The 24,557-nt window shown below is 47.6% G+C and overlaps 10 protein-coding genes across 10 annotated transcripts; 3 read left to right on the forward strand and 7 right to left on the reverse strand.

Moving 5' to 3' along the window:
* Nucleotides 1–686: 686 nt before the first annotated feature.
* TREMEDRAFT_72538 (uncharacterized protein) lies at nt 687–4,918 on the reverse strand. Its single transcript, XM_007008287.1, has 7 exons — nt 4,131–4,918; nt 3,213–3,978; nt 2,766–3,072; nt 2,273–2,619; nt 1,416–2,158; nt 850–1,254; nt 687–828 (listed from the first exon to the last, which is right to left on the reverse strand). The coding sequence occupies exons 1-7, from the start codon at nt 4,200–4,202 to the stop codon at nt 823–825; spliced, it is 2,646 nt and encodes an 881-aa protein (XP_007008349.1). The 5' UTR covers nt 4,203–4,918; the 3' UTR covers nt 687–822.
* Nucleotides 4,919–5,579: 661 nt separating this feature from the next.
* On the reverse strand, nt 5,580–7,831 carry TREMEDRAFT_46056 (uncharacterized protein; the record flags this gene model as incomplete). Its single annotated transcript, XM_007008214.1, has 6 exons — nt 5,580–6,453; nt 6,615–6,837; nt 7,052–7,242; nt 7,288–7,338; nt 7,385–7,435; nt 7,635–7,831. 6 exons carry the CDS (start codon nt 7,829–7,831, stop codon nt 5,784–5,786), a joined length of 1,383 nt encoding a protein of 460 aa, XP_007008276.1. The 3' UTR covers nt 5,580–5,783.
* Nucleotides 7,832–9,090: 1,259 nt separating this feature from the next.
* TREMEDRAFT_66191 (uncharacterized protein) lies at nt 9,091–10,233 on the reverse strand (the record flags this gene model as incomplete). Its single annotated transcript, XM_007008288.1, has 4 exons — nt 9,091–9,136; nt 9,207–9,432; nt 9,508–10,047; nt 10,146–10,233. 4 exons carry the CDS (start codon nt 10,231–10,233, stop codon nt 9,091–9,093), a joined length of 900 nt encoding a protein of 299 aa, XP_007008350.1.
* A 426-nt stretch (nt 10,234–10,659) lies between these two features.
* On the reverse strand, nt 10,660–13,169 carry TREMEDRAFT_41263 (uncharacterized protein). Its single transcript, XM_007008206.1, has 9 exons — nt 12,636–13,169; nt 12,315–12,370; nt 11,981–12,089; nt 11,777–11,865; nt 11,704–11,729; nt 11,629–11,659; nt 11,513–11,581; nt 11,297–11,467; nt 10,660–11,232 (listed from the first exon to the last, which is right to left on the reverse strand). The coding sequence occupies exons 1-9, from the start codon at nt 12,829–12,831 to the stop codon at nt 10,774–10,776; spliced, it is 1,206 nt and encodes a 401-aa protein (XP_007008268.1). The 5' UTR covers nt 12,832–13,169; the 3' UTR covers nt 10,660–10,773.
* Nucleotides 13,170–13,459: 290 nt separating this feature from the next.
* TREMEDRAFT_66193 (uncharacterized protein) lies at nt 13,460–15,342 on the reverse strand (the record flags this gene model as incomplete). The annotated part of the gene is made up of 5 exons (XM_007008289.1): nt 13,460–13,595; nt 13,648–14,438; nt 14,485–14,567; nt 14,654–14,832; nt 14,909–15,342. The coding sequence occupies 5 exons, from the start codon at nt 15,340–15,342 to the stop codon at nt 13,460–13,462; spliced, it is 1,623 nt and encodes a 540-aa protein (XP_007008351.1).
* Nucleotides 15,343–15,628: 286 nt separating this feature from the next.
* Nucleotides 15,629–15,871, forward strand: TREMEDRAFT_35791 (uncharacterized protein; the record flags this gene model as incomplete). The annotated part of the gene is made up of 1 exon (XM_007008170.1): nt 15,629–15,871. The coding sequence occupies one exon, from the start codon at nt 15,629–15,631 to the stop codon at nt 15,869–15,871; it is 243 nt and encodes an 80-aa protein (XP_007008232.1).
* A 182-nt stretch (nt 15,872–16,053) lies between these two features.
* Nucleotides 16,054–16,907, reverse strand: TREMEDRAFT_35843 (uncharacterized protein; the record flags this gene model as incomplete). The annotated part of the gene is made up of 4 exons (XM_007008176.1): nt 16,054–16,096; nt 16,279–16,386; nt 16,577–16,751; nt 16,814–16,907. The coding sequence occupies 4 exons, from the start codon at nt 16,905–16,907 to the stop codon at nt 16,054–16,056; spliced, it is 420 nt and encodes a 139-aa protein (XP_007008238.1).
* A 182-nt stretch (nt 16,908–17,089) lies between these two features.
* Nucleotides 17,090–19,066, forward strand: TREMEDRAFT_35912 (uncharacterized protein; the record flags this gene model as incomplete). Its single annotated transcript, XM_007008185.1, has 5 exons — nt 17,090–17,224; nt 17,518–17,759; nt 17,960–18,033; nt 18,210–18,454; nt 18,656–19,066. 5 exons carry the CDS (start codon nt 17,090–17,092, stop codon nt 19,064–19,066), a joined length of 1,107 nt encoding a protein of 368 aa, XP_007008247.1.
* A 361-nt stretch (nt 19,067–19,427) lies between these two features.
* On the reverse strand, nt 19,428–20,371 carry TREMEDRAFT_70455 (uncharacterized protein; the record flags this gene model as incomplete). The annotated part of the gene is made up of 6 exons (XM_007008290.1): nt 19,428–19,459; nt 19,504–19,633; nt 19,885–20,010; nt 20,057–20,100; nt 20,231–20,297; nt 20,342–20,371. 6 exons carry the CDS (start codon nt 20,369–20,371, stop codon nt 19,428–19,430), a joined length of 429 nt encoding a protein of 142 aa, XP_007008352.1.
* A 489-nt stretch (nt 20,372–20,860) lies between these two features.
* Nucleotides 20,861–24,019, forward strand: TREMEDRAFT_72540 (uncharacterized protein). The gene is made up of 13 exons (XM_007008291.1): nt 20,861–20,960; nt 21,003–21,033; nt 21,081–21,230; nt 21,281–21,415; nt 21,461–21,593; nt 21,637–21,825; nt 21,871–21,989; nt 22,035–22,144; nt 22,189–22,925; nt 22,967–23,065; nt 23,110–23,259; nt 23,298–23,431; nt 23,558–24,019. Exons 1-13 carry the CDS (start codon nt 20,890–20,892, stop codon nt 23,906–23,908), a joined length of 2,409 nt encoding a protein of 802 aa, XP_007008353.1. The 5' UTR covers nt 20,861–20,889; the 3' UTR covers nt 23,909–24,019.
* Nucleotides 24,020–24,557: the final 538 nt, after the last annotated feature.

The raw sequence follows: 24,557 nt of genomic DNA on the forward strand, positions 1-24,557 counted from the left end.
ACATCTGAAATGATTGCTGTGTTATCTTGCTCTTGATTCAGACTAGTCCCCTCCGTGGAAGGGAGAAATATGTGGGGATCTTCCGTTCCCTGCGGGGGATTGTGGCTTTGCTGAATCTCGGATAACGCCCGAAATCCCCTTTCGATATGCTCAAGAGCTTGAGAACGAGCAGAATCTGAGTTAAGCTTCTGCTGGCCGACCAAGAGTCGGGATACAACGACGATAACTGTGGCAATGAGTGGTAAAGAACCCCAGAGTGAGCAGGAACATTCAATTTGTGGCTCCTCTGGACTTTCCGGAGGGCTGGAACGATTTACAAATGGATCTGCAGAGTGGTGTGAGTCATCGACAAAGTCTTTTCATGCCTCGATCTTCTGCGTTTATCAGGATGCAGGGCGGATGATGAAGGAAGGACAACACCAGGCGCATCAACGAAGGTCTGTTCATCGTCTGACATGGTCTTGTATGTATCTGGTTGGTAGCTGCTGGTTATTGGAAGATGTGTTGAAATTGACACATATTTTGCAGTAGGAGGTTAATATATTTCAAGAAGGGATAGAAGCTATGCTAGATGTCCGTGAGACCGTGAAAATTCGAGATCTATGAGAAGAAAATCTTCTCGAAATCGACTTTCACCGTCAATGGAACGAACGTACTCTACGTCGCCCGTCGATCGTCGAAAGCGTCGAGAATCAATATAGCAGTGCATCGTGAGAACTAAGCGTCGTACAAATCCGCCTTCAAATCGTACAACAAAATTCGACCAAATCGGAGATCTTCCCACCATGATCCGTCCGCATCAAAGGACCGATATCGTAGATTCTACCTCTGACCTCCAACTTCCACAACGAGGAAACTGGCCATACCCGCGGCTCCTCCCCCCAGCATGAGACCCGCCGCCACATCTCCAACCGTCTTCCTCAGCTCTGCCCCGACGGTGGGACTGGGACCACGTTCGATGAGTACACGACTGAGTTCGTCCGAGTGGTTCAAGGCTGCTCCTCTTCGTCCACGACCAGCAACAATGAGCATGGGACGCCACATCGGGCCGGGGGAGGAAGCAAGGACAGATTCGGCGTAATCGGATGTCATGGAGAGTGGAGAAGGGGACTTGGTGTTGCAGAATGAGATACGACGTAGGATGGATTCAAGGGAAGAGGGACGAGTGGAAAGTGTGGATGGAGAGGTGTAATAGGACCAAGCGATATTGTCGGCTGTATCGGACGCGAGACGATTAGCAGAGTCTGGGAAGGTCTGATGATCAGCGAGACTCGCAGTGTTCATGTTGGACGTTACGTTTTCAGCGAAAGAGCAGTCTTTCGCAAAGACCGGTACGGAGAGAAGGAGGAAAGGAAAGGGAAAAGGAAAGACATGGCAGGGAGTGGGTCAAATCAAATATCAGGGTGACCACTTACAGTACTTGTAGGCCCAACGGTCAATTGATTTCTCTGCAAAGCCTCCCGATGAACCTCCATACTCTCCTCCAATCCCACTTTCCCACTGACAGAACTACTCACAGCACTCAAATCCTCACTTTTCTCTACCTTGACCACCGTTGCCGTCACATTAGCATGATGACAAAGCTGTACCACAAATTTCAACGCCAGACGATCATCCGGACCACCAAAGAAAGGCATGAAGATATGTTGGCCACTTCCAGGAGCGAAAGTCGCACCCCCACTGAAACCTCTATCGACGAAAAGGGCTTTATCAACTTGACATTCGGAAAATACCCTTCGAACGAAATGTGTGTACATGGGTGAACCTTGTGTTTCTGAACCGAAAACGCTATCGAATGGCGAAAAGGAAGATGAAGGGACGATACCTTCCCTTTCTGCCGCCGCGGGAGAAGGATCTAACAGAGCGGAAGATGGACCAGAGGGTACGGTCCATGGAATGATCACCATTTGTGTCGAAAGATTTTGAGCAAAGTCGGCTACGGCAGAAGGAAAAGAATCTTGGCCTACTATGTCTATATGAGGGTTCACTTCAAGACCACGAAGACGACCAAATTGTCTGTATAGTTGGAGGGCGTCGTCTGTCAAAAGGAGTTGATCTTTCTCGGCGGACTGCATGACAGAGAAAGTACGACCGGTTAATTCAATAAGCTTCAGAGCGTCAATTGTGATTGGGATAGATAATGGACGAGAGCTTTGTCCTGAGACAGTTGGTAAAGCTGTTCCCTCCAATGCAGACGATTTGAAATCGCTATCCGTTTCGTCTAGGTCCGTATCGATCTTTGCGTTCACTTTGCCGAGGGTAGTGCGCTCACCCGGAGCGCGTTTAGTCTTGGGTGATGGCGATTCGAGCATTTGAGTGAGGAGCATAAGGGGAGCGAGATGTTCGAGTTTCTGCAAGACGACGAGAAATCGGGATACTGGGTCTCTTTCACGGGAACCGAGTGATGCGGCGAGTTGAGCCATCTCGCCCTTCTCGTGGTCTCTGACGGGGTTGAGGTCGGCAGTGGCACGGGAACGGACACGCTCGGGGTAAATGAGAAGGGTAAATGGCGTGGTGATGAAGGTCAAGACGACGGCTTCGACGACGAACATTGAGAAAAGACGTTGGTCAATGATTCCCGCTTGGTAACCGACATTGAGGACAATGAGCTCCACAAGACTGCGTGTCAGCGAGAGCACAAATCGTGAGTCTCACTCTCGACCGCAAGGAATGTAAGGGAAGTGGGGAACAAACATGGGGAGGCGAGGGAAGCGAAACCGCAAAAAGTGAGGGGACAGAGGAGCGGGGAGGGGGGAGATATTCACCCTTTACAAGACATAAGCATCCCAATAGCACCTGACTCTCTGATCGGGTATCGCAGTATGTATGCCATCCCGGCACAACCGATGAATTTGCCCAGGAAAGCGACAGTACAGAGTAATACGATGTAACCCCAATCTTTTCCAGTGTTCAGTAGACCGAGATTTGTCGAAAGTCCGGAAAGTACGAAATAGATTGGTAAGAAGAGCATTGAAACGAGATCGTCGATCTTTTCCACAAGAGCTATGGCGAAACCTCCTTCGTGAGGAATGATGAGACCTGCGATGAACCCTCCAAAGATAGGATGAACGCCTGTACGTCAGTCGACAAACTCCTTACATCCATATCATTTGCTCATACGAGGAATATCCATTGAACATGTGGAGGTACACGTAACCAAGAGATCGTGATGGAAAGGATGGCACGGATGATGGTGGGGACGGGTTACTCACCAATGATATCCGTTATGAAAGCCGAAGCGAACACGATCAACAAGGTAAGAATCATCATTCCGGGAGTTGGACCATGTTCTAAACTTCCACTTCTACGTACCAACCATCTAAACCCTTTTTTGATTGGCCACAGTAAGACGATGGCCCAGCCTACTGCACACAACAATACGTATACGGCCGTAACGCCAGCTTTAGCATTGACCAACGCTAAAGTCAAAGCTAATAAAACCCATCCTACCACGTCGTTACCCACACCAGCGGCTAAAACTATGACGCCGACTTTGGTATCGAGAAGTTTTGTCGAGACTAGAATCCTACACAAGACGGGAAAAGCGGTTATTGACATTGCTACTCCGCTGAACAAGAGGAAATGACCGAAGGAGACTTTCTCGGTATTGACGAAATTATGATAAACTGGCACGGCTACACCTGCGCCCACACCAAAAGGTAGGATCATACCGGCTGCAGATATGAGAGCAGCAGCCCGACCATTACGTTTCATAACGCCGATATCGACTTCGAGTCCGACGAGGAAAAGGAAGAGGATTAAACCGATTGTGGCGATCAAGTTGAGGTAGGGTAGGGAAGGTGGAGGGAAGATGTCATTTGAGAAATGAGGAATACGTCCAAAGACAGTGGGACCGAGGATTATACCACCGATGACCTCTGCAATGACACGAGGTTGTTTGATATATCCAAAGGCCCATCCTAATCCTTGAGTGAAGACGAGGATGATGAAGAGTTGTACGATGAACAAAGTGATAGGCTGATAGTTAGCTATTCCTCACTTGTTGAGATGGACAATTGAGCGTAACAACTCACATTGCTAGAATCGAATTCGACGGGGTTGGAGCCACTTAATACACTGGACTGAAGGTCAGTTACAGGCGTGATTCATTTTTGAAATAAAGCACGTACAGACACAGATCTTTCAGCCATAGAACGGACTGTAAGCCAATTACCAGCAAGAACACTATCGTGCCAACCCATCGTGTCTGGATGTTGTTGTCGCGTTACTTCTCGAGGTAAACTTAAAAAAGATGTCTTGTTGTAAACGTGCAGACGATCCTAAGATTCGAGTAGAGTTTGAGATCGGCGTGGGTGCGCGGGGGCGGAGTCAGTGATAGGTGATGTGAACAAAGATGAACGTTGTTGTTGGATATATGTATATGTTTGATGTATGTGACAAAAGTGACAAACAAGTGAAGAGTGGGTGAGTGTAAGATGTATCAGATGATAAATCTATATATATTATGGTGAATCGAATATGAGATGATCGTAGATTGATCCGATTATCGGTCCAAATGACTTCTTGGGGCGCTTGGGGGATAATGTAGTTTTCCCACTTGTATCGGATGACGAACGAGGGAAAAGGGTGATCGCTTGGGGGGAAAGAACAGACAATTGGTGAACCAGATTATTGCCGCCCGCGGTATGTATATAGTCGTCTGATATATCGTTGTAACCAGAAAGAGAATGGTGAGAACAAAGGAATCGGTAGACAAGTTACCGGCAGAGTTCCAACAATCCCCTACAGGCCACAAGGGGTTAAAAGGTATGTCACGGGTGGTACGGGTAGTACGCAATCCTTTGGCCTTTTTTACTCCACTCGTGATGTCGATCCCGAAGATTGTGAAAGACTAATGTATGATGGGTCAGAAAGGAAGAAAAAGAAAGAGTCGACGTGTTGCGGGAATGGTACCAAGATAGCTAGATGTCGCCCTGGTTGAGACGTATGTATTGCCAAGTAGGTTTAGAGTAAACGCCAAAATGGGGTGAGAGGCAAAGGGGGAAAGAAAGCGCCGTATTGGCCGATCGCCGAGGACTGGCGCGCCTAGCGTGCCTCTAGCCGCTAGACGGTACGCCAGGTCTATGTAATTCCTTGGCGATGATGAATTGTACCTTACCCCTGACCTTCACGTGTCTCACGTCCGGTGGCCAGTGGAACCGTTGAAGAAACGGTCATGGTATGACGGGTAGGTAGATTGAGTATAGCATTCCGCAACGTGCCAGGGATCATCGAGACCTTCACATAGATCCCACCCCAGCGCAAGCGGACAGCCGCTAGCCACTACTGCAGAGGTTGTTGAGTTGTGATGGCGGCAACCGGCAACGGACGGCGTTGTCAGCTGAAATTGTCACAGTTCAAGTTAAACATCACGATCGCCCATGAACACTATCAACCCTGTCTCGAGACCTTTTCACCCTCAAACAATCATTATTAATGAGCATACCACAGTCACAAAGTGTGCAGCGTCCCTTACGAACCCTTTGTTCACTACGTACCTTAGGGGTGTATGCACTTTCAGTCCTTCATATAGTATTAGGGTGATATACTTATGTGTTGCTTGACTACATCTCACCACGCAGCCTGCATTAACTTGCATTGCAATGTTATACAACAAGATTTATCAAATGCTATTTTGATAATTTTTTGATCTTTCCCGACAGACCAGATGACCTTCTATTCTGCCTTTATTATCCGTCACCCACTTCCTCCCTTCTATGTAGATGTGTAGTAGATATGTCTCTTCGTTCGACCCTCCCCATTCACATCCCCTCCAATTTTGTCTATAAAAGGACATTGTAGATTACTCCAAGACACAAAACCAACCCAACCCATCCTCCTAATCCCGTGTTCAACTTCAGAGCCCCACTCATCGAAGGTGATCCTCCCGATCCACCGGTCCCACCACTGGTCGTACTTCCCGAAGTCCCATTCGTGACACTCTCAGCATTCCCGGATAAGGCGGCAAATCCAACAGCGGCGGGGCTATATCTGAAACTGGTGTAAACATTCTTGAGGAAACTGGCTCCCATGATCCATTGTATTGGTGAACCACTTGAGAAATCCATTTCGAAAAACGCTCCGGTACACATACTTTGATCTCGAGTGAAGGAACCGAGATTCATATCGGCATTACTCATTGCGTAATTTTTACCACCAAAGGAGAGAGTGACGTTGATATTTGATGAACAAGGGTATTGATAGTAACCTTGGTAACCTGATGCAGCGGACATTGCCTCGGCGTTGGGTATCTGAGAGTAGATGGCTGTAACGACGGAAGAAGGAACACCGATTAGGGTTGTACCGGTATCGATGGCAGCTTGGGCGGAAGAAGTGGAGATGGATGTTCCGTCGACTGTTAGACCTTGAACGGGGATACGCCAGTAATCTTCGTCGTCGGCAGAAATGGAGATGTAGTTCATGCTGCCAGTGAATTTGGATGAATCTAGACCGCTGATTGTCAACGGTGTCCTCTGCTATCTCATGATGACAAGAGGTCAAGGAGGAGGTTGATGAGACCAGCTGAGATAGACCGAACTGATGCGTCGGAAAAGGGAGGGAGAAGTTTTGGGAAGGAAGTGAGAGGAAATTGGTAGGATCAGAGAAGCACTCACCCAAGGGTAAACTCCCCACCTGAACTTTCAACTTGAGCCGCAGATGAATCTCCACGATACCGTTGAAGGTAGAATGCCATTTCAGGACTGCTGAGACTACCAGAAGCAGCCAAAGCTTGCCACATCGGTGTTGCTTGTGATTGGGCTATAGACTTCCATGCCAGACCCATCAGACCGGACAGAGGTGCACTGATTAGTGATGAGGTGGTTTCATTCACAACGGCTGAGATATCAGCGAGTGTCCATGACTTATTAGGATGCAGTCGCCCTTAGACAGCTAGGGGCAGAGAAATGACGGGTTGATAGAGGGAATCGAGAGACTGTGGGAGAAGTGAAAGAAAGCTTGCTGAAAGGATGTGAGATGAGCTGAAATATTCGACAGAGAGGCAATGAGAGAATAAAAGGGAGAAGTGATAGATCGGACTATTGGGACTCACCGAAAGTTTGTCCAGTGACGCTAAAACCTCCAAATGTGACGGTATCCGACGCCAAAGTCCCTTCTGCGTCACCGGATCCATAAGATATTTGAAATTGTTGACTTGTCGATGAGAAAGTAGAAGATGAAGTAGTATCGAATAAAGCTGTTCCTTGACATTCGGAAGAATCACATCCTGCTCCTGCCACCCATCTTCACATGAGCTGAAGCCTCATTTTGAAGAAAAGTCAAGCTTACAAATCAGCAGAACCAGTATCAAGAATGACAAGGAAGTCTTGCGCTGGTGTACTAGTATGTCAGCGATTGTGAATAGAGAAGAGAAGCGGGTACTTACCCTATTGATACTTGACCAGAATATGATGCATCTATCCCGACATCTGTTAACCTGGAAGATTAGCAGTTGTATCTTACATATGTCGTCAAAATGGTTGGAAAGAAGGTAGGATTGGCTGGATCTCACTTGACTCTAAGTCAAAACGTGACAGATATTACCGTACGTTTGGTGGATGGAGATTGAATGACAAGTGGAGAGAAGGTATTGTTGAGAGATGTAGGGAAATGATGATATTTGATTCAAAACTCACGATACCTCTCCAGTAGATCTTTTTCTTTTCAACAATTCCATTTCTTTTAAATCTTTCTTTCTCAACTCTTTCCCTTTTTCACCCAATTGAGCAGAATATTTTCTTCTCATATCCCTAGCTTGTCCTTTCAACCAAGCTTTTCTAATCTCTAAATCTTCATCATATTGTCTTTTGTTAGGTATCAAAGATATACGCATTTTAGGCGGAATCGGTAAGTCGTCTTCTGGTGAATCATCACGAGGGTGAAGAGGCGTAGAATAAACGATGGGGAATAATAGAGAGAATAAAAGGGTTAAGGATAAGGGAGTCATGATGACGAAAATGAAGGAGATGAAGATGAAGATGAAGTCAATGAGCGATGAAAGATGGATAGATGAACAGATGGTTTGTACACTAAGGGGTTGAGGTATGTAAAAGTCGTGGTAGTGAGTTCCTTTGTCGAAGGGAGGAAGGATTATTGATCAGATCGGCAACGAAATGGGTAATGGGTAATGGAAGAACACAGTCCAGACTGATCGGTTGGTTGGGTGGCGGGTAGATCGTAGATCGTAGATGTTGTACTTGGTCGTACCGTCTTACTTTTTATAAACCGTCGTCGTCGTCACTCGTCACTGCGCAGAGGTAGGTCTATGCCCCTGAACTGCGTCTTAATCCCTGAACACTAATAAAACGCGCGGGCTTAATCCGCTGGTCGTTGATAATTGCGGTGCAAAATCAACCTTTGTATGATTTCTGCCACTTTGGGCGTGGCGCGTCAGATGGGTCGGTCGGTCCATCTTGGCAATCCTTGGATTCCTTGGCTTGGGTGACAAGTGTCCTCTCTACATGTCTTTAATCACTTGTCAGCTAGCTATCATCCTAAGCTACTGAAGAAAGAGTAGAATTGTTCCTTCGCAACTGACACTAAGAGCAACCACTTATATCAACACTAAGTCACGATATACGATGATCTCGATCCTATGCCACCGTAGTGGATGGGATAAGGTTGACTTGAAAACGACGTCATCGGCATAGCTCAACCTCCACATCACCATTCCCTCGTTCCCACCCCTCATGAGGCCATCGATCCATCGGCCATCGACCGACCTCTCCCCCTGTAAACACGCACACTGCAACCTATACAATTGTCTCATCTCCACCGACGAACGATGAACGATGCAACCAAGATGACAAATGCTGTGGTCCGTGCTTTTCGGTCAAGACGGGCCCCTTTCTTTGATTCAAACGCCGCAATTGCCAAGCATCATTCTTCTCCTTGCCCTGATCGGAAGCGATGTCGGGGTCAAAACCCAGCTCTCGTGTCAAGTGTTCACAAGTGAACCCGTACAGCTTACTCGTCACCGGTATTTCAGTCGAACAACAGGTCGTCGTTCCATGGCTCCAACAAACACTCGATCAAGACCTTCATCTCATACTCTGACACCAAGGTCAAACAAGCCATGTGCGTGCGATACTCTTAACTCCGCACGTCGAAAGTCGACTCGTTCCACCAAGTGTTGTCCCTATTCACAAAGCAACCTTATACCATTGACCGCGCCATGAACCACGGCGACGCTTCCCTCGATCACTCACTTTTCCATCGACATCCTCTTAGCCATCAACCAAGCTCCCATACTGATCTGAGCCTTTGTATCATTGTCTAGTCTACTCATTAAGGGATGGCCAGCAGTCCATTGATGAAAGATGCTCTCATTTCCGGGCCCTAAACCATTCTCAAGATCTTCTTTGCTCATGCTCTCAAACACGAGTTTATAATCTTGGTAGATGGTTTCTCTATCGATATCTGCCACAGCGTCAGCTCTGATGTAGGCCTTATGAGTCTCAGTACGGATAATTACAGGTTGTTTGACTTAATATACGAAATATGACTTACCATCTTGATCTGCTTCGTCTTCTTCCTCTTCCTGTTTGATGGGTACATTGTCATAACCAAATTGTTGATTCTGATAAGGCAGCCCATCCTGATCCCCTAACCCCGCATAGAGATCATCAGGATTACCCGTCACCTGATACCTCTCATACTGATCTTCATAATATCCATCCCAGTCAGTTCCCTGGACGGAAGTGTCTGGAGGTCGTGTGATGGTACTCGTCGACCCATTTTGGTTCTGGTTCCATCCAGCCCATTCTGGATATTCGCCCATGTATGTTTCGGAGGGGAGGGACACGTCCACTTCCGTACATTCAGCATTCGGGGAAGGAGAAGATGATCTCACACGATTCTTCATCACTTCTAAAGCTTCTTGGGCAGCTGCGAGGGAAGGAGGTTCACCTTCCCAACCTAGGAAATCCAGCGGGCCACTTACAAGAGCCTTACTGAGCTCCTTCACGGAGAAATTTTCCAACTTGTGGGTAAGATCATCGTTGTTTTGTTGTTGAAGGATCTGGACCAAACGATCAACATCGGCAGAGGCTGATGATTAGCGTACGATATCGATTCAAATTGGATTAATGACATCAATTTGGAAGATGAGGGTGGTGGATGCTTGTCCGATAGAATCGTCCACTCACAAGCTCTTCCTGGGGTTGATACAGACGACGTCAATTGGGAATACTGAAGCCTTGTCGATGGCGGAGGAGTTATAGTCTGCGCGGGCATATCCGTAATATCTTCGAATATATCTTTCTTGCTATCAGGGGTAGCGCTTTGAGAGAAAACTCTGCGGGTGAGAGTGAACAAATTAGTGGTGAATGATATGACTTGTCAGTTTGAGGTCTAGTGTTACATATCAGCAGCCAAGAGTCCGATTGACATCCTTTCAATCATCATGGGGTACTGGACATAAAAGCACATCACATGTTGCGTGTTGCACTGTCACTTCCTTTGACGATCTGACAATGTGTCAAGTCGGATCGGGCGTCTTCATATCTGAAGAAAGGTAGTAGAGTATTGAGTCCGAGTTGTGTTTGGCAAGATGAGACTTGTAAGATCTCTTCCCGATGAAGACAGTCAAATCAGAGATTTGATGGGTCAGCTACAACCGAGTCAATGGTGACGAGGATGAGGGGCTAGTCGTGAGTAGAAAAAGACGCCAAGAATGCACAGGTATGATTAATTCTATGAATATCACTCACGTCTACACTCCGAAAGAGATGATATCCCCTTGACCCATCCATCTATTGATCAAACGACGATCCGCTATGGTCTCGCACCACCCGCTATACGAGCTTTGTTGGCTGCATCCACCTTGGCCTGGTTTGTCTTGGCCACAGCGAAAACAATTCCAGCTAATCCTCCCACGCCGATAGCACTGACATTTCCGAAATTTACGGGATCACGGAAGAAAATCATCCCACTAGCCGCAACGGGCAGTTTGTTCAGCGCACCGACCATGGAATAGGTGGTACTGCCACACACGCGGACACACCATGCAGTGGAGTATGAAATGAAGACCGCACCTGCCCCGGACAGGGCGATAGCGGAGAGAAGAGCAACACGGTTGGAAGCGGGGAAGTTGAGGGATATCGATTCGGCACCCCAATCTTCTATAAGAACGGAGAATACGACGAGTATGGGGATGGACAGAAGGTTGTTGTAGAACATCGAGTCCCAATCTTTGAAGCCGGTGATCTTGATGCGTTTGCGCATGAAGAGGACCTGCGGGTCAGCCGCTCAGGCATCAGCAATGGTGGGAAAGGTGTAAGAGAACTTTCCCACTCACATAGGCAGCAGAAGCCAAGCAGTTCAACGCCATCCAAAGATAACCAGCATTGACACCCCCAATGGTATACTCGGTAGCAACCAGCTCGAGTCCCGTGGTCGGATCCAACGTTGGCGGTGTATTCCAAGCAGCTGATATATCCGCCCAAGCAGCTATAACCGATGATCCGACCTCTTCATCAGTTTGTTGTCCTACATCCTGGCAAGTGCAACATACCATCAAAGAAAATGCCGCAAAAGTGAGGCCAGTGACGATTCCGTTGAACATGAACACTTCCCCGTATGCCTGGACATTAGCGATTCATGTCTTGACTTAACAGCGATATGACATACTATGAGAATGATAGTGAGGTTCTTGAATATACTGTGCAATGAGCCGAGCAAAATGAAGCGATTGAAGCAGCTTACGTATATACAGGAATAGACAGGAATTGCTGTTGATCAGTTAAGCCCTGCTCCTGGAATTGGTTATTCCACGTACGAGAGATTTTGACCCAGTGTAGATGACGGCCACAAGGAGCGAGGAGATGGGCCACCACGCCTTAGCATCGTTCTTGTCGAAATCGCGGACTGTCATGAGTATTTGTTCCGGATGAGACAGAGACGGTCTGCCTGTGACGATTGACGTGCCTCTTGCGTAAAGGTAGACAGAGAATTGTGGAAATTGTAAATAGATCAAACTCACATGTAATGAACCCAGCACGCTTCGCACCCCAAACGGCCAGCACACAAACTGCAGATTGTATAGCAAGAAGTAAAAAGGTCATGGTGAAGTGACGCCCAGATACGACGTACTATGAAGTAAGCAGAAAACTCGGAGAAACACGATCAATACTTGAGTGACTACAACAGACATGAGCAAGATGAGAAGTGATGAATTTCAGAGAGAGAACAGCAGCACGAGCGGAGGCACTTGACAAGTAATCACAGCAGGCAGCATTGATGGAAGTGTTCTTTTCAGGTGATCCATACCCCATGAAGGGGGCGCAGGGGCAAGGTTGGAGAAGCACAAAACTCACTTTATTAACCACAGTCATCAAGATACTAGCACAACAGTATGAAATTATAGGGAAAGCTGAATATCAACCTCTACCTCTCGGCACGATTTACACCAGCCCTTCGAAAGGTAAAAGTGGAGCGCCATCACTCATCATTGAGTTTTCACCACTCGGCGCCTAGGATGTCGGTGTGGATCTACACTACATTACAATCTTGAACCATGACTGAACGAGATTGAGGATGATTGGCAGACAGCCGAATGTTAGACAGGACACAGTAGAGAGATGAGCGAAGGGGAAGTGAGTAACCATGATGTGAATGGGTGAAGAGTCCGAGCTCACCTTGATCCCTAGCTGAAGGAGGATGTAACGCTTCTTTCTCCTTTTCTCTATCTTTCTCTCTATCTTTACCCGTCAAGGCACTCATCATGAGTCCTTGTCTATCTTCTTCTTTGTCCAAAGAGAGTGAATAACCTCCTGGAGATGCGGGTCGAGAAAGGTTTTGAGGGGTTGGTGCGAAGGGGGATGATTTAGACATTTTGTTTTATGTCTTGCCTAGACACACCGCACTGGCGGACTCACCAGAAGGAGTTGAAATGGATAGAGAAGTGGGTTCGGAAGAAGAGTAGGATTGGAGATAAGGAAGAGTAAGGGATCAGAGGGGAGAGGTTGAAGGAATGGGCGCGTGAGATCGGCTCAGGATCAGAGGGAAGATGGGGGGTTCTCTCTTGAGCCGAACGGCTTTCCAAGTTCAATGACACAGTGTATGGAGTGCAGGCGAATTAGGCTAAGGGTATATGGGAGGACGGAAGGAGAAGAAAGAGTCTATGGACTTATGGCCCTATGGCTCTATCTGTGGAGGAGGGTCACCAGATCACCAGGGCAGTAGGGGTGAAAGAGGTTTGAGAGACGGGGTCAATTCCCACGGACATCTGATCGACGAGTGCCACACAACCGCCGGCCGCCGGCGTTTTATCTTTACTGAACGACTCCGAGTATGCAAAGAGGTATGTATATTGCTGGGAAGCACGCTGCATGTTATATAACAGTGATGTCCACCTGCAGGACGATCCAATACGGTAAGTAGATATACTCTGGACCACCGAGAGGTCCCAGTGCATACCCCAGGTATGAAGATTGACATGAAGATTATAGACAACTCCCGTCTATTTACCCTTACCTCGAGGAGTACCATTCGGAGTCGCGCTCCCACTTGATACAGTCGCAGTCGATCCTTTCCATGGAACATTGAACATCTTTGCCAACGACGCCAGTTGCGTTTGGGAGCACAAAGCCAGATTTCTGACAAATCAGTCCCGGTGACTTGTACGACGAACGAAGACGGGCTACTCACACACTGACGATATGTTTCCCATCTTCCGTCGCACTGATTATATTGGCCGGAGATTTGACACCTGACTTCGGAGGGATATTTAAGATGCCCAAAGAATGGAATTGCTGTATTACCTGTTTGGACACTGTCACTGTCACTGGTCCTTGTGTTGCAGGTGATTGTACTGAAGTCCCATTTGTGGTAGTTGATGAAGTTCCATCTTTGTTGGACGGTGATGATGGTCGGGATGAGGCCGTCGAGGCTGATGATGGGGATCCATTGGGAGTTGTGATTGAATGAGTCAAAAGCGATTCTCGTAGTCCTGCACGTGTCCTTCCTTTGGGTCTACTTTTCAATTTTCCTCGGGAAGGTGTGGGTGTATCGGGAGTATCGGGAGTTGAAGAACGGGTCGGCAGGGAGGCTGATGTGAGCGGTGTTGATGGTTTACCCACTGCGTTTTCCAACGCTGTCCTCAATGCAGTAGTATGATCAGGCGCGGATGTGTTTGGCCGGCTCGATTGAGCGGGTTGTGTAGACTGTATGGATGGAAGAGGTTGAGATGATTGTGATTGTCCAGGTCGGACGGAAGATGAGGGTCGGGAAGGTTGTGAAGGGTGTGAGGGAGTTCCGGGGGTAGATTTGGCGGACATGGCAGCTCGCTGAGCCTCTATTCTTCGACGAGATTCAGCTTCAAGTGCCGATTGTCGATGTTGAGCAACACGGAGATTATTGTTGAGTAAGGCAACTTCATCTCTTAAACTAGATGTGGCGGCCGTGGTGATTGAGATGATAGAGGGTAAGTCATTTGGACGCTGTATATGTCAACGTCGCATCTTGAACTGTGTGAAATGATAATACCTCTGCTTCTCGTTGACGTAGCTTATGTAAACGATGATTGATATCTGTCATCCTACCGACTAAAAGTTTCACATCTGCGGTATCTGTCTATATCAGCTCAGTCCGTTAAGAATATGCCTTCTATACTGAGATTCTCTGAACATGTATGAGGATGAAACAGTTGACATACCTTTAAGTCGTCTGATATTATCCTTCGCCTCGTTTTCCGGAATATCCAATTCTTCATCCACAATCTGCCACACATGCCATGGTAGCAACCTCTGTACCACATCTTCACCCGAGATGAATTTCGTGGGCGGTTCCGGAAAAAGAGTGCTCTGTTGATCAAGTAATAAAGCCAAATTCAATCTAACGTGAGCATGTTACCTCCTTTAAGAACGCCTCCTCCTTCCTTGTGTGTCCATACTGTAGGAAAAGAACTCACGATGTACTTCTAGCTTCTAAAGCATCGATTTCTTCACCGTTATATCCATTCATAGCCCATTTCCGCTTTCTACTTAAAGACAACCTATTCCAATCGCTCGGACCTGCCTCATTTTCCAGAACCACATCATCATGTTTCATAACAGCTCGGAAGGGAGGTTCCGTAATTGAAGGCGGTGTATGTTTTGGTGATTGAATCTTGGAAAGAGGAGTGACAGCGTCACGAGAGGGAGATAGATTGGTGTGATTAGACATTGGAGGTAAAGGGGACCGTGCGGTAGGCGGGGTAGGAGGAGGTAATTGATCGCTCGGTCTAGCTGATTGAGGAGGTCGAGAAGGATACGAATGTGGTTGTGATAATCTTGTTGGTTCATGATTCTTGTTCGAGGTTGAAGAAGTAGGTGTGAGAGGTAATTGTGGGAGTGTGGGTGTCATATGACTGACTGTTGTTATAGCTCAGGAGAATGGGAGGGACGAGTGGACAACCTCCACTCGGCACTCGGATGGCGAGCGTGCTTGCTTGGTTGGGACGGTCATTCAGACGAGAGGACCACACCATTTTTAACGGAAAAACTCGGCGTTTCAGAAGGGAGATTAGGAAGTCTCAATGTGGCACCACCTCCCATACCTCAACTTCTACTGCCCTCGGAATTCTGTCATATGCGACCAGAGACGAGCTGCATAAAGATTTGCTACATACCTCGTGGAGGTCGACACTACAATGCCGAAGATATATCTGCTTTCAAGAACTCTAGACCCAATCTTAGGGATATTCACAGGTCTCTTGGCTTATCATCTACACGAATCCAACCCTCGTTCCGCACCTCCACCAGGTCACACACTTCGAGAACTTGTCAGGTGGAAATGGGGTTCTCCGGCGGGGTCTTCAGAAACCGCTTCGTCAGATCATAGTGATGGAGAGTTGGGGGAGTTGCTAAAGGCGTTGGAGGGAGAGAAGAGATGATATCTCGCTTAGTCCACCCCTTCTCCTCAGTCGTTATCCTTCCAAGTACCGCACCTGCCTGACGAGATTACGGGGCAAGTACGGACGGGCATCTCTGTGTCACACGTGAGTACTTTCCTCTTGATTGCAGGAACACTTAGAAATCGCTGACTGCACCAGATATCATGCATAGTCATGACCGGTCATTTCTTGACCCGCACCCCGTTCTGCACCCGAGGTCCCCAACTGCATTATCGATCCATACCCCAGCGAGAATAGCCGATATGAAGAGGGCGATCAGAGAAAGGTATGAGGGAGACATAGAACGCGAGAGAATCGGAAGAAAACGGTGGTGTAATGAAATTCGATAAACCAAAAGATGCAATTAGCCGTTTTCTCTTCACTAGCAACAGAGACTGTTGACTCACCCCCGTATCTTCTTTGCAGGTCTTGGAGGTTTGATGAATGTTGATGGAGAAATTCCTTGAGAATATTTGGCCATGGCCCATAGCTTTTCATCAGTTTCTTGTGCATCGCTATGGCTGAGCATTGCGGCATGATATGAACGTACCAGATACCTGCATGGTCAGTTACATGTCCTCTACAACCTCAGGTCACATTAAACCGCATTTCCAATCGTTCAAAAGTGAAGATGACAGAGGGAGGAACTGATCTTCCTGGCCATACCAGTATGATGGGCTGATAAGATGGAGAAGATGAGAAAACAGAGAAGAGTTTACCCACCGTCTTTCTCTCACTCCCAAACCGACATTCTTCAAAGCTTTCCCACCCTTTTTCCAAATCTCACTCAAACTTTCCCAGCTTTCAACTTGTGAACCCAATCTTTTTTCCACTCCACGTCCTATTAACGTTAAGAATTCCGCGGGTGTCGGTACTTCCCCTATCCATCAGTCAATCTTCCTTCAATACTCCATAGAGATGCTGGGATGTGAAAAGACGTACGGGATGGTAGTAAAGGCGCTTTCTGTAAATTTCTGGAAGAAGTGGCTATACCTCTCAGATACAGACGGGATGAACTAGCTATCGCGTTGAGCATGACTGATCCTTGATATTTGTATCACCAGTCCAAATTAACCAAATTCAAACCGAGTGAAATTCCCGCTGACGTAATCAAAACGTTGTCCGCCGTATAAACTTGAGATTGCGCATGAACTTCATTTTCAGGTCTGAAAGGTCACCCATACGCCACTCGTCATGCGACCACCTCCCATGAGAGGGATGAAACCTATCCGTCGACCTGCCCCAAAACCTGGATATTCTGGTAGAGCAGGAACATCAGCTAAGACTGCTGAAGATGGGTATTTGTACGTTGCGGGAGTTAGAGATCCTTCCAAGCGTGTTACAGAGTTTAAGGTGGGTTCATCGCAAGTTTATCCTCCTGTCATTTTGATAAGCCTTCAATTTTGACTCTCCACTTTGCCACAGAGGGAACTGCTCGGACTACTCTCATGATTGTATTTGTCACAACTCACATATATGAAGACTACGTTTGGGGTTTTCATATTCTGGAGGATAGCTATCCTCAATCATCAGCCATGCGTCGGGGAACTATCGCTTGGTCACTACTCCCATACCTCTCATCAGATCATCAAGAACAAACTAAGCGGTACTGGTGTCAGAATGAAAACTGGGAGCTTATGAAATAGACCGAATCAGATGTCTGTCCAGTATGTCACACAGATCGACAATTCAATAAAAACCTACGTTTACTAGTCTCACCATGTTATCACAAAATGTGCGAATCATGTATCGATAGATTATTTACTCTAGGTCCTGAACCTTGTCCTCAATGCGGGAGGATATTGAGAAAAGTCAATTTCGCTCATCAGACATTTGAGGATTTGAAGGTTGAGAAGGAGATTGCTGTGAGGAGACGGATGGCGGGATTGTGAGTCATCAAGATTCTTGTCTCCAACACTGTTCTGTCAGTCCGTCTACCCCCAATCTATCATGGTCAAAATATTCGGTGGATCTACAGCTTGAAGTTCCAAGTGCATATCTATACGAAGCACTCATTGTATCTCCCCTTGACTCTCTATGGTGGTCTTATAATTTTAAGGATGACAGGCAACGCAGACTGATGTTCAGTTTCAATAAACGTCAAGAAGATTTTATGATGTTAAGAGAGTATGATGATTATTTACAAGAAGTGGAAGACCTGAGTTCGTGTTTTCTTACATCACTCTACCTTCGCCGTTCCTTCCTGGCTATACTTTCGTTATTCGTCAACCCGTCCCATGACCTCTTCTGGGCCGTCCAGCTTTCTCGAATCTACAAAGAATGAGGATGATTTCAAGGGTTGGAAATGAATTGCCATTCGATAACAGCTGACAATTAGCATTCAACCTATTGAACGATATCGACGTAGCAGAAACCGAAGCTCGTATAGCCGATTTTAGACGACGTAATGCCGAAGCCATCGCTGCCAACCAAGCCAAAGCCGTCATAGAAGCTTTATCTCAAGCTGAAAGGGATATGGTGGAACGCAAAGCCAGGGAAGAGAGAATGGAGATGATAAAAAAGGCTGAGGTGGTAGAGGTAGCAGAAGAGGCAAGAGTGAAGGAGGAGATTGTGGAAGCTTTGGTCAGTAATCCCTCTCACACAGCTCGGAATCTTTCATTCTTGCCCATCCCTCAACCTACACATACTATACGAGTATCGCCATCTCAATTTATACTCGATCACTCCCTAGCTCTCTTAAATCTGTCTTTGCATTTCTATCTCATCTATGGGTCAAGAGAGGGAGGGGGAACGCTGAGGTGACGGGTGCATACTGATATTCAGGCCAAGGGAGACACCAACAAAGCTCATTCCATACGTCTACATGCCAACCGTGCCAAAGCTTCCAGAGCCGAATCTTTAGCTTCCGCCATCCCTCCATCTTTGGCGGCATTATACGCATCTACCGCTCCTATTCCCGAAGGTCCTAAAATATCACCTCTCGATCCCTCCTATCACGGTCCGTTCGTTCCCATTCCTTACGCCCCGCCGGAGGAAGCACGTTGGAAAGGAAGATATGAACTGAAACAAGATTATGTGGATGGGAGACAGGGTGTGGTTTATGTCAAGGAGGATAAGGAGGGGAAAGTGAGAGGTGGTGGATATGATTTGAGATTGTTCTGGGAGATGGAGATTAGGAGTGCTGTGGAAGGTTTAGGAGTGAAACCGTTGAGAGAGGGAGGAGTGTTGGTTTGATTCATGGTTGTTGTATGTCACTTACGGATAAATAGTACATCATTGTTCATTACAGTTATACAGTATAGTATCATTTTGCATTGCACTGCCTTTTCGTTTTGGGTAGGAAACCATTGGCAATGGGCAAGTCGCTAGCTTACTCGGCAGAGTGAAGAATATGGCATTGCTGATGCGACCATACGTCAGCGATCAGCGAAGCACGGGTGCATCTGGGTGCACATTCCTGGAACTTTTGTTAGCTGTGGACGACCGCGATTCGAATGAAGAGACGGAATCACGATGGAGTGAAACCGACACGATGCATATACAACTCATGTTTATCCCAAAATCATTGAATTCGTCACTGCGAGAGGCTGATAGTTCAGATCCAATGCGATTTGTCCCACGAAGGGTCTGACGTCAATATCTGAGGCAACGACAGACGGGGGGGAGCTCACCCTGTAGGAACGCACACAGCACTTTGCTACCTGTTTGAAGAAGAGGATGGCCAGCAACGATCTCGAGAAACCTTTGTAAACCTTCACGGCGCTGCTCGATGATTTCGTCTGTGAAGCGGTTGGTGAAGATCTGTGGCGTCAGTCGCCTAGACCACTTCACTGACTGTTCAGGCCTCATCACCGCACAGTTCACACGTGGCTTGTGAACTATTCACAAAAGGGATCCCGGATCTGTATTCGATGCCACAGTCCATAGCGGAGTAGGATGAGGATAGAAGTAGCATGTGATACCTTGCATAGGGTCTCTAACATCTCCCCGCTTGAACCGCACGAGGAATCCACAGCCACCAACCGGGGGAGACGATGAGGTGTCAAACTCACCTTGCCGGGTAAAGGAGGAATGTTGACCCTAGTACTTTCTCTTTCCAGGATATCTCTAAATGCCTCGAAATCAGAATACCGTCTTCTCACAACTGAATGACGCAATTTGAAGGCGGGAATGTTAGTCTGCCTCATCAGATGATGTATGATGTGTTCCGCTAAGTTGACATACCATACAGACCACTTCGTAGTCGGTGTACATTTTCCGCCCAATCCCTTTGAATCAGCGCTGACCCTTTACGATGTGAGCTGCTTCCTATGTAGGCGTACAATCTTGAATACCGGAAGCGCATGCAGTCAAACGATATTTTGAACTATAGAGAGGGGGAGCGCAATAAAGACATACCATGAGTCATGGGATTTCTCACTTCAATCTCCAAGAAGCTCTCTGGCACTGCATACATCTCCTCAAACTGGATGTCAGCTGAATCTATTACTCATTGCCCAGCTGACTCACCGTCTGCGGTCGATTGGCCATCCGGGCCATCTCTGAAAAAGTCATTTGCTGCGAGGAATCTGATCGGGCGAATGGGGAGTGAGTAACTTGAACTAGAACATATCAGTGTAGCCCTTTGTATGTACCTAGTGAGCTTACTGGGCGGACTTTGTGGTCCTGGTGTGTAATAAGCTGTCACGGATCAGCTTGTGCGCTGTGTAAGAAGAATGACGTACCATCGGGGTCGGAGGGATTGTTTTGTGGAGGTCTTTGTGGGGACTGCATGGCGTCAATACTACGAGTACCGTAGTGCTAGATATGAGTAGGGAGAAAGGTAGGAGGGGATAAGGGAACGAGGACGATGCTGTAAATGGGTTCTAATGAATTGGTGGCCCAAGGTGGGGAAGAAGGGGACAAGGGTCATCGAAGGAGATAACGCCGGAAATGCCGATGGGGGAGAATGTGGTGCCCCACAATAGATCCTCCTCCACGCCTCCTCCTGTCTGCAAATAGAAAGAACATTTCGGTACTGACTTGTCACTTTTCATCTCCAAGGGCTGATCAGAGGCATGAGCTGCTCTCATATCAAAGATATATCAAGCTCTCTGAGACCTCCGCGAGGATCTGAGCAGGTTCATCGGTGAGTCATTCCTGCTGATGGCTGACGGTTCTGACCAAGCAGAGAAGAATGCACTCTCTGTTTTGATGGCCAGGTTAGCGGCCATCAGGTATGCCAAAGTCCAATGAAGCTGAGTAGCAGGATGATTCAGAGGGTGTTCTGGTCTGTTTGCAATGCTTCAATGGAGGTTGTTTCGGTGAAGGACGACGACACGCCTTTCTCCACTTTCAGAGGTCCAAGCACCCTCTCGGTGTGGTCATCAAACGTACTCGCAAAGAACCAAAGAAGAGGGTGGGTCATCTTTTATGTGTTTGATAAAGAGAGTTTATGTTGAGTATCAGAACTCCTTAGAACCACCTTTGAAGAAGCTTGCCATTTCAGCACCTTCTGACGAAGAGCTGTATACCTATAGCACATCACTTCGTTGCTTCTCTTGCTCCTCAGTCGGCGAAGTGATACATTCCGATGATCCCAATGTGAGCACCGTCATTTCCGTGTACAATCCCAAGCTTACCCGTGAGGTCTCGTCCACGGTGGCCGGTATCATGTCGGCTCTGTCATCAGCTCAACAATCCGAGGTCAAAGCTTGGGAAGAGGAAATCTTGCCTTGCGAGCATACCCTTACTCTGCATCAAGAGCCCGTCATCACCTCAGGTCAGTTTCACATACTATACTTAGCTACTGAAGTAACAATTAGTACCTTCACAGTGCTCATCCTGCGAATTGACTTCTAATCTGTGGTTATGTCTCACATGTGGCCTGGCGAATTGCGGGAGGAAGCAGTTCGGAGGTGTGGGTGGCAACGGACATGCTTTACAGCACTACAAGGAGACTGGTCATATGGTCGGTGTCAAACTGGGCACCATTACTCCCGAAGGCACTGCGGGTGAGCAAATGCGTGGATCTGTCTATGTGACCAGCTGACGGATAGATATCTATTGCTATGCGTGTGATGATGCCAGATTGGACCCCGACCTTGCCACACATTTGCACACTGTTGGTATCTCGGTTTTCGGACAAACAAAGACGGAGAAATCGATGACAGAGCTCGTCAGTATACTACCCTTCTCATGCGGTCTGGGTTGACGAGTGTAGCAACTGGAACACAACCTGAAATTTGACTTCTCCATGACCGGTGATGATGGCAAGGAGTTGGAACCAATGTTTGGTAAGGGCCTGACCGGTCTGAAGAACCTTGGAAACAGGCAAGCTTATCTTTCACTTTTACTACATATGAGCTGAGACTCAGTTGTTATATGGCTTCGGTCTTGCAAGCTCTCTTCTCCCTTCCTGCCTTCCGCCAACGTTACTATACCGAGACCGCCCTCGCCCACTTCCAAACCTGTGACAACCCTGTGCCCGCCTCATGCCTCGAATGCCAGATGCTCAAACTCGCCGATGGGCTCATCTCGGGTCGTTACTCCCATCTTGCCAGGCAGCCTTCACCTTCTTACTCCGACCTTGACACCATGAACGAACCGCCGAAATCCCAGGACGGAATCAAACCTAGTCAATTCAAAGCGTTGATCGGCAAGGGACACGAGGAGTTCTCGACCATGCGACAACAAGACTCTGAAGAGTTCCTGCAGCACCTTGTGACGCGTCTGCGAGCAGAGGCCAAGCGGCAAGGGAGGAGTGAGGCATTGGAAGCCACCAACGTCATAAAATTTGGGATGGAGCAAAGGCTGGAATGTTCCCAATGCAGGCGGGTGGGGTACAAGGTTGAAGCTGTCGACTTGGCATCGTTGCCTGTACGAGCGACGGAGAAGGGCGTCGATGCAGAGGGAAGAAAGCTGTGGGACAGGGTTCAGTTCACTGAATGCATCGAGGATTTGTGTGCGGTAGAAGAATTAGCGGAATACGCTTGTGCGAACTGCGGTACGAAGGGGAAGGCACAGAAGTCGCTACGGTTCAGAACGTTCCCCGATCTGCTGGTATTTCATATGAAGAAATTTCAGTTGGTCAATTGGGTGCCTACCAAACTGGGTGAGTCAAGCCTATGAAGGAAGAGTTCAGCTGATCATCAGAAATCCCTGTGGATGTGCCAGACCGACTAAAATTAGACCGATATGTGGGTGAAGGTCGTCAGCTAGGAGAACTAGATCTTGATATGGACGCTCCTACGGGTGAGTATTCCCAAATGCGACTCAGGACGGTATTGATTTGCTAGCTGCTACTCCTGCGTTCAATGCCCTTGCGCTTGAGCAGCTCGAGGCGATGGGTTTCCCTACAATTCGGTGTCAGAAGGCGTTGTTGGCTACGGGGAACGGAGATGCCGAGATGGCGATGACATGGTTGTTTGAGCATATGGACGATCCTGGTGAGTGATTAAAGTCATGAACAGTCAGCTGACAACAGACATTGACGCACCTCTTGCCAACGCAGGGGTCTCGTCCGTTGCAGGCGGACCGGAACCTTCAGCTGAGCAAATCGCCATGATCGCCGAAATGGGCTTCACATCTGCTCAAGCTCGCAAGGCCCTACGTCAGAGCGTAGGTTATATGTTCACTTGGCTCATCCGCGTTTCCACCGCTGGTTCATCCTTGCCCGGAGTTCATCTTTGCCCGGAGTTTTGGGATCATTCCACCACCAGTATTATTTGTTCAGCTGATCAGTAGGATGGTAATGCTGAGCGAGCCATCGAATGGCTCTTCTCCAACCCCACGGATCCTGGTGAAGAAGCCCCCCTCTCCGGATCCATCCCCCAAACGGCGACTGCTCCAGAGGACTTTGGCGGATCCAGTCGACTCCCCGCAGAATACAAACTCAAGGCTTTCATATCACACAAAGGGCCCTCTCTCCATTCTGGCCATTATGTAGCGACAATCCGGCAACCTCAGGCGGGCTTGGAGGAGGAGAGTGAGGAAGAGTGGGTATTATTCAACGATGAAAAAGTCGTCAAGGCGCCTGAGAAGGGAGGGGAAGAGATGAGAGGTCTGGCTTATCTGTATATCTACGAGAGAATTTGATTGACTGAGCTTAAGATCTATTCATTGCAGAATAGTGAGAACGAAGTAAAAGTACGAGTACGAAGTAACTACGTGTAGAGCAACGTCTAAAATGCATCGTTCAGAAAATCGAAAGGGGAAAGTTGATGAACCCTGAAATGCGCAGCAAAAAAGTATCCTGCTGCGGAGGCGTTCCACCTTTTTCTGGTATCCGTTTTGGTAGACAAGGTCTTCAATGCAGCGAATATACAACTACGTGATAGGTCTACATCAAGACGAACACAAATCCTCAGCCTTTCATGACACCTTAAAATCATAACGTTACTCAAAATGGATACACAAAACAAAACGAGTTTGACAATATTACACGAATCGGAAATGACACCTGGATCTTCACATCATCGTCCTGCTTTCGTTCATTGGTCCACTACAGATCACAACCATGCGGGGTCCAGTAAATCTTCTATTTCCATACCTCCTCTCTCTCAAGGATGTGTAGAGAAACAAAGCACTATCGAATCAAGTTCAAATCATATCGTTCCTCATGAACTCCAATCAAATAGGTTGTATCATCAACGAAGAGCGCCCGCGGATCTTGAAAGACAGGTACGAGGGCGGTGGAGAACCGGGTGGGGTGAATGGGGGGAAAGGGAAAGAGAAGGGGGTGGTA

The sequence above is a fragment of the Tremella mesenterica genome, assembly GCF_000271645.1.
Source record: "Tremella mesenterica DSM 1558 unplaced genomic scaffold TREMEscaffold_19, whole genome shotgun sequence".
Classification (NCBI taxonomy): Eukaryota; Fungi; Basidiomycota; class Tremellomycetes; order Tremellales; family Tremellaceae; genus Tremella; species Tremella mesenterica.